At 31.7% G+C, this 14,160-nt stretch overlaps 1 protein-coding gene across 2 annotated transcripts in view; it reads left to right on the top strand.

The window, feature by feature from the left end:
- Positions 1 to 12,341, top strand: part of LOC118185973 (calcium and integrin-binding protein 1-like) — a 62,282-nt gene extending 49,941 nt beyond the window's left edge. For both annotated transcript variants that reach the window (XM_085810006.1, XM_085810005.1), the window contains one exon: positions 11,923 to 12,341. In XM_085810006.1, the coding sequence (XP_085666132.1) occupies positions 11,923 to 11,944 (22 nt within the window). In that variant the 3' untranslated portion in view covers positions 11,945 to 12,341. The remainder of the gene's footprint in view (positions 1 to 11,922) is intronic.
- Positions 12,342 to 14,160: the final 1,819 nt, after the last annotated feature.

The raw sequence follows: 14,160 nt of genomic DNA, 5'->3' as shown, positions 1-14,160 counted from the left end.
GTGCTTATATCAGGCCTTTCAGGTTTCTCTAGGCAGGCAGGAGCAATGACAACAGCCAGTCTTTTCTTTTGAATCATGCTGATTATGATTTTACTTGTCATTTTAACCTATGCCTCTTGACACAAAATCTACTTACTACAGTACAAAGTCCATAATCCGGATTCGTCGGGACTTTGGCGATTCCGGATTAGAGGTTTTTCCGAATTATAGATCATCAATTTAAATCTGGTAAGATGGCATGCAGAAATTATACAATTAAAAATATGAAACCATAATTTCTGAAATAAAGAGCAGTTAGGATCTAAAAAGTATCAAAATTTACAAAAAAAAAAAAAAAAAAAAAAAAAAAAAGCTTAATATTTATTTGTTTACTTTATTAAACATTTCTTTCAATGTAAGTTGTTTAAGTTGCTTCGTTTTTTTTGTGCTAATACTTTCTCTTTAATTCTATAAACAGACATAATTTCTTGTTCAGTTACAAAGTTCCACTGTTCAAGTCCTGCAATTGCTGTGTCGAGAATACCAACTAACTTGTCAATCGAAATTTTTTCGTTTTCAATAACCTCTCTGTCACTTTCTTCACTATCGGAAGCAGTATTTTCTGGATCTAGAACCATACCACAGATTTCGCCGTCCGTTAATTGATTGATGGTTGGAGCATTGTCGTCGCAGTGATAAACTTCTGTTATATCATCTTCATTTATTACCACTTCTCCACATTTCTTTACAAAATCCAATAACTGGAAAATTTCACCTTTAGTTTGCAATGCCTGAAATCCTTCAAATTTGTGGCTATCATCTTCATCGTTCTCACCATGAAATATAGTAACTGGCCATAAATTATGCCAAGCATTTTTTAACGTATCTGGAGACGCAGGCTCCCAATACGCATGCGTATACAAAAAAAAAAAAAAAAAACTTTGTAGCTTTGAAGTCCGGATTATAGATCATTCTGGATAATGGACGCCCGGATTATGGACTTTGTACTGTATTTACTAAACTTCTAGACTTAGCAAGTATGAGACAAAATGAGACATTAAAAAAATATCAACATAAAGCTAACTGTTAGTAAAATCTAAATAAAATGCCACTTCTTTCAAATATGTCCAATTATTAGTATAAAGTATTTAATGCTACTTGATAAATTTCACAAAGTTTATTTTATTCTCAAACTTATTGATAAAAATGTTAATTAAGTTATGTTTAATAATAATGCATCCTACTTATGGATCTCACAAAGTTTATTTTATTCTCAAACTTATTAATAAAAATGTTAAGTTATGTTTAATAATAATGCATCCTACTTATGGATCTCGTAAAGTTTATTTTATTCTCAAACTTATTAATAAAAATGTTAATTAAGTTATGTTTAATAATAATGCATTCTACTTATGGATCTATTTTATTTTTAGGATGGTATAACAAAAGTGAAGTTCAGGCGTAGATAATATTTTTAATCGAATTTATTCAGTTCCCATTTGCTCATAGGTCCTTATTTTTCTTTTCCATTAATGGTCTGCCCACCAGTGGCCAAGCGGTAAAGTCGCGGAACACTGGTAGTTCACTCCGAGGTTTGAATCCCGCGAACGGGCTGGCTGCATGAGCGTTTTCGTGGTTTTCCCCATGTGTAACGTGTATACGAGCCAGTTTCCCTTAGAAAGTCCTCCACAAAGGCATCCCTCCTCTTAGGCAGATAGCCCTAGTGTGCTTTGCCATAATTAAATACACCACCATTAATGGTCCTTAAAAGTACTTAATTTCTGTGTACAGAAATGTGCACGAACCCTGTATTTACTAAACCTCTAGACTGAGCAAGTCCATGACCAAATGAGACATAAAAGAAAGAATCAGCATAAAGATAACTGTTAGCAAAACATAAATAAAATGATACTAATCTTCTTTCAAATATGACCAACTGTTATAACTGTAAAATATTTAATGCTACTTGATAAATTTTATAAAGCTGAATTTTTTCTCAAATTTATTTTGTAATTATGTTTAATAATAATGCATCTTGTGTACTTGATCTATTTTATTCTTAGGATGGTATTACAAAAGTGAAGTTCAGACATATATAATATCTTTAATTGAATTTATTCAGTTCCCATTTGCTAATAGGTCAAAATTAATTGTCCTTAAAAGTACTCAGTATCCATATGCAGAAATGTGTATGAGGTAGAGATGTTTTTCATGGCTTCCTCCATGTATATTGTGAATATGAGCCAATTTCCCCTTGAAAGTCCTTCATAAAAGCATCCTTCCTTTTAGGAGGATAGCTCGTGTATGATTTGCTGTATTCAAATAATCTAACATAGCCTAAAAAATTATGTATATATGTAAGTTTAAAATTTATAAAGATTTGCTCCATAAACAGGTCAGATGAAGACCCAAAGACATATGTCAGCTTCAGCTAAATAGAATTTATATAAATTAAGAAAAGCAGTTTAAATCAGATGAAGTTGGAAAATTTCACTTCTGCTAAAATTGGAATGCATATTGTGAGTTATAAAATTAATGTTTGAGGCTTTTGGTATATCTACTCCTACTCCACTGTTCAGTCAGGGGTATGTGAAAAATTTAACAGTAATGGCAGAAAACAACAAAGTAGTATAATGAATACTGACCCCCCCCCCAAAAAAAAAATGTTCAGAAAATTAAATTTTTCATTTTTCATTGAATAAAAGAGAAAATAATTGCGATAAATTCAAATGTGACCATCTGTAAACAAAATATGTGCAAAAGCAATGTAATTAGTTTAATTAGCTAGCCCCGCCTGTGCTACTTATATTGCTCAATTCTTTACCCATAGTATGTAGATGCTCCCTTTTCTGCTTTGCCATAGCAAATCGTAACATGATTGGCAGCTAATTATATTTTTTATGTTAAACGAATTATATGAGTTACATAGCTGTCTTTCATTATAGTTACATTATATTTAAATTTGTTTGAGAATGGACTTTTAATTTGCATTTATGTTAGCTCTTTTAGAGTTGTTAAATGTAATGTCTTTTAAATCAAAATGAATTAAATGATTGTAAATTTATGTAAAATAAAGCTACCATGGTTCTGATTTGGGATCTGTTAAGCATTTTCAAAGAACCAGCTGAGTGTCAGGATGAAGCTACCACTCTGGTAACAAATAGGGAAAGTAGTTATAAGAAAATTCCAAATAGTGTACCTTCTTAGAAGAAAAAGTATCCTGGTGAATGTTTACTACGGATTTTTATTCACAAAAGAAGAGGACAGCCCAGTCTTCTTTTTGTAATGCATAGAGAATTTATATCAAATGGAAGTGTGAAACCTTCCTTACTACTGCATTATTCAGAAATCATATACAGTACAAAGTCTGAGATCCTGACGTCGAATATCTGGAAAGATCTAAAATCCGGACCTCAAAGCTACTACCAACTTTTTTCTTCTTCTTTTTTTTTGGGGGGGGGGGTATGCTTTACAGAGGAACATTTGATTGCCCCCTCTGGGCATAGTAAAATGTGTAAAGTCCCGATTCTTAATTTCACTTCAGCATTAAATAAAATATCTCGTTATTGAAGAAACAATCATTTTAGCAAAAATTTGTATGATGAATAATTTGGCTCCGTTGCTGCATATCTGCTTGGCATACATCTCAAACCGAAACATTCTACAAACATACGTTGTTGATTTAACACTTTCTAATATTTTATATCCCTGACACCAACCTGGCAAATCATTATTTATTTTATTTTGCTTTTTTGTCACCACATGTGTTATCAACACACGACAACTTGAGTAATGACTCATGTAGTGGTGCCTAAACAATTTTTTATATTAGTAATTGAATAATAAAGAATATAATAACCTTTTATGTTGACATTACTCTTGGTGACGATTACAGATTTAAGTTAAATGCTCTAAAAAATGTTAACAAGAAAAAATTTAAAAATTTCTTTCCATATGCTAAAAATAGATTTTGTTAATGATACTCATAGGCCATTTAGTGCTATTTGAATTAAGAATAACTGATTTGTTATTGACATAAACCCAGAACCAATGCCAGGGCTCGTATGGCCGCACCGGGCAGCAGAATTTAGGGAAGACAAAGGGAGGCACTTGGTAGCAGAATTTGGGACCCACAGAGAATGCATCAGGCATTAAGATACCTAGCACCTGCCCTCAATACGTCGTAAGTATATGTGGGAATTTATATATTCAGGATTAAGATAAACCTTAAACATTTGCAAAAAATAGACATAAGTATAATAAATAGCTAAACTAATACAATTCAGGCATAATTGTCTCGGTGCGCGATAGAAGCAAGATAAAATTTAGTGGAACAACTTGTTGTTAGTCGCCAGTCTCATGATACATAGCCAAATATATATATAGTGAACGATAGCTAAATTTTATGGTGATAGCCACGAATTTTAAAGATTTTGGATATTGCAAACCAAAGGTGAAATTTTCCAATCAACAGATTTTGTAAAGAAATGTGGACAAGCGGCAATAAATGAAGATGATATAAAAGAAGTTTTTCATTGTGATGACAATGCTCCTCAATCATGAATCTATTAATGGATGGCAAAATCTGCAGTATGGTTCCAGATCCAGAAAATACTGCTACCGATAGTGAAGAAAAGTTGCACAGAGGTTACTGAAAACGAAAATATGGCGATTGACAAGTTAGTTGGAATTCTTGACACAGCAGTTGCAAGACTTCAACAGTGTAACTAACCAAGAAATTATGTTGGTCTACAGAATTAAAGAGAATGTATTAGCACAAAAAATGAAGCAACTTAACTTACATAACTTAACTTAATAAGTAATGCTTATTAATGTTAACAAATAAATATTAAGCTTTTTTGTGTGTGAATTTTGATACCCTTTAGATTATAAATGCTTCATTATTTCATACATCACATTTTTATATTTTTAATTGTATAATTTCTACATGACATCTCACTAGATTTAAACTGATGATCTAGTATCTGGAAAAACCCCAAATCCTGAATTGCGGAAGTCCCAACGAGTCCAAATCTCGGACTTTGTACTGTACCCTACTTAGCAAATAGCAACAACGACAACAATAATAAAGTTTTTCCACTAAGTGTGTAAAGGTTGAATTTAAAATACTATGTACAAGGCACGGCCATTAATTTCTGCTTTGTAATGAAGTATGTGATCTTCTCCTGAAAAATAGGTGCTTTTTTTTTCTCCCCTTGAAGACTATAAGTAACCAAAGTTAAGCATTACTATAATCAGCTACTTTCTATCGCTTTGGTCCTGAGTCCAAACTCTTTTCTAACAGGGGGGGGGGGATTTTTTTTCAGGTTGTCGGTGATTACTACAAGATTTCATTTCAATGCAAAATGTTTTGCTCAGCTAAAATTGGTTAAATTCAGGTGATTTTTTTATTATACTGAAACCTAACATTCTTGGATGTTAAAGTAATTATGCAAAACTTAAAATTATTGCCTTTTATTAACTATAAAATTCTGCTTAATTATTCAAGTTTTCCCTCCTAGTAAAATGTTTAACAATTAATTATTGATTAGGTCTTACAATTTTTTCTATTTAGCTTAACTGTGTTACAATTTCAGAACAATTGGTAAATAAATTATTAGAAAAGAATAAATTGATAAATTATTTGTAAATAAAAATTATCAGCGAGTAGCAATGCTGATTCGCTTTGTGAGGATTGGCCCATTTAATTCAAAGTTTATTATTATATTGTATTGTACAGTGGTCAAGACAAATATAAATATACTAAAACCATACATCGTCAAAATGTAGTAATGCTTGTATTTGTAAGTTCATTTTTATGTGCATGTCCAGGGAAGTTCGCACCATTCAGAAACACATAATGTTCTTGAAACACACATTAAAATGTAGCTATTAAATTTTGTATCGAAGTCAATATGGAGCAGAGATTTAATATTAAATTCTGCTTCAAACTGGGCAAAACTGCCACAAAACCCCATGAAATGTTGAAACAATGTACAGAGAGGAAGCATTATCCCATTCATGCACTTTTGAATGATTAAACTGTTTTCAGTATGGCCACAAAAGTTTCAGAGAAGATACGCACACAGGACGGCTGCATCCCATGCACATGCCAGAAACAATTGAGAAAGTTCATAATCTTGTGACTTCAGGGATTGACTATTCGAGTACTTGCCTATGAACTGAACATTTCCAATAAGGTGGTTCAGCAAATTTTGACACAAGACCTGGGGAAATCAAAGCTGATTCCTCACTGTTTATCAGAGGGAAAAAAGCAATTCCAAATGGACCCATGCGAAAATTCATAGATGGTGCTGATGCTGGCTATACATTCTTTGATTCGATAGTAATAGGAGACAAGTCTTTGTGTTACCAATATGAACCTGAAAGCAAATGATAAAGCTCCAAACTCATCAAAACCAAAAAGATTTCGTGTTTGTAAGTCCAAAATCAAGGTAATGGTAATCGCTCTTAAAAACCAAAAAGATTTCGTGTCTGTAAGTCCAAAATCAAGGTAATGGTAATCGCTGTCTTCGGTAATGAATAACTAATTCATCGTGAATTTATTCCCTCTGAAAAGACTCACTGGACAGTTTTACACGAAAGCTCTTGCCAGACTTTGACAAAGAGTTTGCAGAGTAAGCCCTCAATTTCAACAGAATAGGAGTTGGCTGCTTTTGCATGACACTGCCCGGCCTCACACTGTGTAATCTGTGAAGTGGTTTTTGGCTCAGCATGAAGTCGTGGAGATGCTCATTTTAAATACTCTCCAGACCTAGCACTGGCAGACTTTTTCTTGTTTCCAAAACTGAAAAATTTGATGAAGTTAACAAGATTTGAGGATGTCGAAGCCATCAAGAAAATGACGATGTCCACATTTAAAGCATTCTGAAATGTTACTTTAAGACTTGTTTCTGAAACTTGTACAGCTGAGTGCAGAATTGCATTACATCAGTGCATTACATCAGTTGAGTGCAGAAGTGCATTACATACATTACTTTGAAACATACTAAATATGTGTGCATTTCATATAATATTATCTGGAGTTATTAGATCATTCCTGGAAATTAATGGCTGCACCTTGTATTACCAGCTAATGTAAATGATGGAAATGTGATTGAAGAGTCCTACAAAGTAAGTCATTGTAAAGTGGTAAAACCGTACAGTTGCTGAAAATTCGATGTTTAATATATATTTGGAGGACGACACAGACAAAAAATACACCGCATTCTTTTCTCAAACAATGCAGTATCTAAATTATTTATTATTAATTATTGGAAAATAAAGGACATGTCTCATGTGTTTCAAATCAACAATGAGAATATTTTTTTTCCCCCTGTGCATGTTGATGGGAGCATACTACATTGTATCTTTTTGTGGTCGAGACTTAATTTTTGTTTTAAGTATAGTATGTATGAAGTTATGTATTAGTCACTTAAAAGTAATTGTTGGTCGTATGACACTTTTTCAAGAATACTTATGGTTTTAGTATAGGCCTAGATCTTATCAGTAGTCAATAAAATCATCAGTTTGCTAATTTTTTCATTTCTGTTTTTGAATAATTGTATTCAAAATAAATGTTATTTTTTTGGTTTCGAAACGTGTTTTTGCTGTATTTATTTGAAATAACTAATGTAATAATTAGTCTATGTTTCATTCTTTTTTCTGACCATATTCACTGCAGTCTGTAAATTTTATGGTAGAGTAAAAGCTTGATCACTCAGAAAGCTCAGAAAATACTGGATAAGTGAAAATTCTACATAGTTGAGTGTATAAAAAGTATGATTCATAGTAGAGAAGCCAAATGGGGGGGGGAGTTGAGGTTTAAAATTGCAAAAATAACTGTCTTATTTGTTATTAGCTTGAATATCAAAAGCCTGCATTTAACATCATGTAAAATTTTAAAACAGAAATGCATTTCAGACATAAAAATCAACATGCATTTTTAGGCCATCTTCCAATTATGAAATGCTGTCTACCATGAGAGTTGGTGGATATCTTGCTAGACATGTGGCAGTCTTTTCAATAGGAGTTTAAAAGAACTGATCACTATGTTTTTAGTTATATAATTAAGGTATTCAAGTTACAGCTATAGAATATTAAGCTGCTTGTTGTGATGTTTTACTTTGCATCACCATTGTTTATCATTTTCAAATTTAATTGTATATCATATCCATTAACAAATACTTTTCTTTATGCCATGATCCTGATTTAATTTTGTAAATTTACTCTACTGCATGCTGTTACATTTAGGGCGTGTTCCAAATTTTAATCATTTAGTTTTCAAAAAGTGAGGGGAAAACTGATAAATAGCAGTTAATTGTCATCCTACACTATAACTGTCTTATGGAAAATTTATAGAGACATTAGGTTTTTTTTGGGGGGAAGCAGGAAAGGTGAAAAATAGCAAATGCCTTCACCAGGAATTGAACCACGGACCTCTGGAATACCGGCTCAGTGTGCAGAACCACTACACCATGAAGGCACACTAGGAAAGCAGGAGAAATACCTTATAAATTAATAGGCTTAACCTAAAAGCAAAGTGTGATACATCATTCTTAGACATTATTGATACTAAATGACATTCTTTGGTGACATGTTTTATTAGTTCTGAGTTGGTATTTCTATATATGCTTTATTGATGCTTTTACAAGTCTCTCATTTGCTTAATTTTCCATGCAAAATTATTTTGAAATACAGTACAAAGTCCGTAATCCGGAATGATCTATAATCTGGACCTCAAAGCCACAAACTTTTTTTTGTATGCTTTATGCATGCGCGTTTAATGTATAATGGACGGTATAAGCTAGGCTAAAATTATCTTTACTAATTCTAAGGCATTTCAGTTAATGTTGCAGATTGCGCTGTTCCTTAATCTTCTAATTGGATCCAGTTTATTATTTTTTGAAGACTGTTAGAGCAATTTTATAAAAAAATTAAGCTTGAATTTTCAATTATGTCAAAAAGAGTTTCCAATTCTGGTGCTGCCAAAGGATCTACAAAGCAAAAGCATGTTTCGATGTCCATCAAACAAAAAGTGGAATTACTGCAAAAAATGGATAAAGGCCTATCCGTCTCAAAATTATGCAAGGAGTATGACATAAGCAAAAAGAAAAAGGAACTTTTTGAATTTTTTGTGGATTCTGACACCCCACTTGCAATGAATAACAGAAAAAGGGTTCGTTATGCTAAAAGTGATGATCATGACAATGTGATGATTGAATGGGTCAGACAGCATCGCAGCGAGGGTGTGCCATTGACGGGTCCAATGCTAATGGCTCAAGCCAAAATATTTCATGAAGAAATGAACTTAAACACTGAGTGCACATATTCAACAGGTTGGTTAACCAAATTTAAAAATTGCCGTTTTAGAAGACAATTAAAAATTTCAGGTGAAAAAGCTTCAGCTAATACTGAAGCTGCTGAACAATTTGCAGATGAATTCATTAAACTCATTACTAGTGAACAATTTTCTCCAGAAGAAATTTACAACGCTGATAAAACTGGTCTTTTCTGGCAATATGTACCGCAAAATACCTTGGCAACCTCTACAGAAAAGGCTCGAACTGGTGTCAAAGATTACAAAGTGAGACTAACAATTTTAGCGTGCGCATATGCTGCAGGAACGCACAAGTGCAAACTTTTCGTAATCGAAAAGCATGCATGACCTCAAACATTTAAAGGAGTAACAATTTTCCCTGTTATATATCGGGCAAATAAAAGAGCATGGATGACACAAACGTTGATGAATGATTGGTTTGAAAATCATTTAATACCCGAGCCCCGGCGACATTTGAATTCGGTTGGTTTACCTGATGACTCAAAGATAGTCCTGATTGTTGACAACTGTTCGGCGCATACTTCACTTAAAGTTTTAATGAAAGATAATGTATCCGTATTATTCTTCCCTCCAAATTGTATATCTATCATTCAGCTTGTGGATATGGGAATAGTGCATGCACTGAAATGCAAATATAAAGTAGCATTTTTTAAATATATGTAAGTTTCTTGAACAATGGCAAGACTAATCAAGACTTTTTGAAATTTTTTAGCATAGAATCTGCTGTGTGGAGCATCGCAATATTGTGGGAGGATGTGTCTCCAGATACACTGGAAAATGCTTGGCATAATTTATGGCCAGCTCTCATATTTCATGGTAAGGATGATGAAGATGATAGCCGTGAGTTTGAAAGTTTTCGGGCATAGCAAACTAAGGGTGAAATTTTCCAGTTATTGGATTTTGTAAAGAAATGTGGAGAAGCGGTAATAAATGAAGATTATATAACAGACGTTTTTCATTGCACCGACAATGCTCCAACCATCAATCAATTAACGGATGGCGAAATCTGTAGTATGGTTCTAGATCCAGAAAATACTGCTTCCGATAGTGAGGAAGGTGACAGAGAGGTTATTGAAAACGAAAAAATTTTGATTGACAAGTTAGTTGGTATTCTCAAAACAGCAATTGCAGGACTTGAACAGTGGAACTTTGTAACTGAACAAGAAATTGTCTGTTTATAGAATTAAAGAGAAAGTATTAGCACAAAAAACGAAGCAACTTAAACAACTTACATTGAAAGAAATGTTTAATAAAGTAAACAAATAAATATTAAGCTTTTTTTTTTTTTTTTCTGGAAATTTTGATACCTTCTAGATCATAACTGCTCTTTATTTCATAAATTACGGTTTCATATTTTTAATTGTATAATTTCTGCATGCCATCTTACCGTATTTAAATCGATGATCTATAATCCGGAAAAAACCCTAATCCGGAATCGCCGAAGTCCCGTCGATTTCGGATTACGGACTTTGTACTGTATTTTTATTACATGGGCTTTTTGGTTAGTTGAATAGTCAGGCTTATGCTATATTAAAATAATTCAATAAATATATGTCGTAGGATTACTGTAAGATGATGAAGGAGGAGGTCAGAATGCTGAAAAGGGAGATTAAGTTTATTCTATATTGCAAGATCTTATTAAGGAGTATACAAGAGAGGAAAGGTTGGGAAGTGCTGGTCTAAATAAAGGCTGAAATTACTGAGAAGTAAGCAGCATTTCAGTCTGCTAAGCTAGATTATGCTCGTAACAAATTTAGGTTTAGCAGCAATATTTGTGTTTAGCTCAAAGGGAGATTGAGTGCTGTGTTTCAGTAGAACATTCTAAGAAAACTAGGCCTAGCCCTTCAAAAAATTGTTTTCTGGAAACTTTCAAAATGTCACCAAGTAGGTGGTAAAGCAACAGAGTTTACCAAATGCTGTCTACCTTCAGTAACCCATAATCAAAGTTTCCATAAGTTTGCCAGTTAATTACTCTAGGATTCATATCTAATGATTGTACAGAAAGTGTCCAATGTATAAAGCTGTCATTAAATATCAACATTTGTGCAAAACATAGGTCAACAGATTTAGCATAAGTGAAACTTTAAATTAGAAGGCATATAATCATAATGAGTTATTTTGGATTGCTTGCTTAAACTTTAATATCATGCCTAGAGAATGTATGCCCATCCATACAACACATTATAAAACAATTTGAGTTGAACAAAATGATTGAATATCAGTCGTTTTTCCCAATTTGATCCATTATAATTTAATGAGTTTGTTTTACAAGTTTTTCCTGATATTTCGTTCTAATTAATTTGCACCATTGTTAAATTATTGTTATTGTAGAAATTGTAAAAACATTTGTATAAAATTTTGCAGTGTTAAGCTTAAACTATTAAATGGCTAAAATTTTTTAAGGTTCAATTCTAAATGTTTAATTCATTCAAAAATATTATGCAAAATGAAAATTGATAAAACACTATTTCATAAATTAAGAAGAAATGTATTTAAATTAAATGTAACATTCTTATTTAAAATAAATTGATGCAAGTAATGCATGACATAATAAGTAATTAGAGGTTGCTTTAATAATTATTATTTTTATGTATATTTTCTAGGTCATTTGTCATAACATTGTAATATTAGAAAAGAAGACTTTGAAAGATATGCAGCCTTCTTTGTGATTTACTATACGGGTTGTTCTATAATTTTATGTCTGTCATACTTCCCACCCTTATCATTTATATCAAGTTTTCAGTTATTTGTCCAAATTAGTATTATTATATAGAGTGCTAATTGCTTTGTTCCTAAGTATATGATTCTGTTATAGTTTGTATTCCTAACAGTCATATCATTATGAATTATCCCCCTTCCAAAAAAAGTACGAAATTCTTTCATATTATTAATTCACAGTTTGACTGTACACAAATGAATTTAATGAATATTAATTTGTAACAAACTTGTTACAGATTATTTCAATTTATCTGCTTACTGTGAATGCTGCTGTTTTGAATAAAATATATACTGTCATTTTTCACTGGCATATTTTCTTTAATAGCATATTTACATCACAGTTTGTTAATATTTTAAACATCATATGCCCTTATAGATTATTTTGTTAAGTGTAAAACTGTTGTTAAATGACATGGCACACAAACTGCTAATTTTATTGTATTGTATTGCTAGTCAAAAATAATTTTTGAGTTATTATTCTGTACTTTTTAATTCAGAGAATTACAGATTGCCAAAAGCAAAAGCATTTGACTTACATTTAATATTCTACAATTTTGATTCCAGAAAACTTTCATGCATCTATTAATTTAACTAAATAATTATATATTTTCAAATTTATAATTATTTTTCGATTACATATAATAAAATCATAGCATTTACCTTATTTCTCTTTTTGAACTTTTAAAGTTTCTACGATGTCAGCAATTTTTTTTTTTTTTTTTTTTTTTAACATGGACATCTTTTTACAATTTTATAAACCTTTGATGAGCTTTAAAAATGTTATATTTTTAGCTGCTGTTCATGTGTCTTCTTTAATACTGTAAAATATTTTTCTCCTTCGTTCTTGCATTGGCTTTTAGTAGCATTTACCTTTGTACTATGTAATCTGTAGAAGGTGTTTTTTAAACAGTTTTATTGTATTTACTGGTTGTCATAATATGTGAAGGTAATATATTTTTAACAGTTATAAACCATAAAGTTTATAATATTTTATTTTTAAATCAAATGTTAAAACTTTTGATACATTTTCATTATTTCACTTCTATTTATTGTCATTACAATTTGTCTTTATTATTTTAAATAAACATTCATGTATTTAACATCAGTTATTTTGCTTTATTGAAAAATATATTCAAAAGCTTTATATGTTGAGAAAATTTGATGTAAATAGGCCATACTTGTTTAAGATTAAAACTGCAAAATGATCAAAGGAAGTAAGATTGAATAAATTTATTGAAATTTTAATTTTTATAAACGGTAAAAAAATTTAAGGAAAGAATTGCTGGAAAAATTTTTTGTGCAAAATGCATTTAATATAGGCTATGATGAATTATTAGAGATACACAAAAGTGAAGCTATATGATATAATCAAACCATTTCTAACACACTGGTCTAATGAATCCCATTCAGTCTTCAAGAAGTGTCTATTGTAACTCATGAAGGTTTGTAGTGGTGTTTGCCATCTAACAACTTCTTTAGCAAAATAGTCTAATGCATTTTCTAGGAAGATTAGAACTGGATATGTGGTTGGCAAGTCATCTTTTTTTAATGCACTCTTCATGTGAAGAAATTTTCTAGCAGAGCATCTGCATGTGAATGACAGATGTCATACATTATCTGGAAATTAGAACCAACAGCTGCATGACTAAACCTGACAGAATGATAATAGGATCTTGAACATATAGAATAAAGCATTTAAATTATATTTTAAAGCACATACTAAAATTTGTAGCTCTTTAAGTCTGGACCACAGCAATAAACTTAACTTCTTCAAAGAAATCATTCTGCTTGCTCTGATGGATGATATTGAGTTCCAAGTTTTCTCCAGATAAATTGACAATGTCCATCATTTTGCAAGCTGAATCTTTATTTACTGGTAAAGAGAAGAGCCTAGTCACCATCACTGTATGAGCATTATCGTGAGAAAAATACAAACTACAGGTCTCCTGGTACATAAACAAACATCATCAGGTCTTTGAAAACATTTTTGCAAAAAGTTATAAAAGCAGTTGTCTGGCAGTATGCATCTGAAGACTCTTAGCTTCTAATTCTACATTCGATGGCTTTGATCAGTATTGACTTGTTAGAAGTCTCATTCTAACATTCATAGCAGTCATGTTCTC

The sequence above is a fragment of the Stegodyphus dumicola genome, chromosome X2, assembly GCF_044657685.1.
Source record: "Stegodyphus dumicola isolate Sdum_Otavi_A_Nest chromosome X2, ASM4465768v1".
Taxonomy (NCBI): domain Eukaryota; kingdom Metazoa; phylum Arthropoda; class Arachnida; order Araneae; family Eresidae; genus Stegodyphus; species Stegodyphus dumicola.
This window is presented reverse-complemented; position numbering and strand designations above follow the sequence as displayed.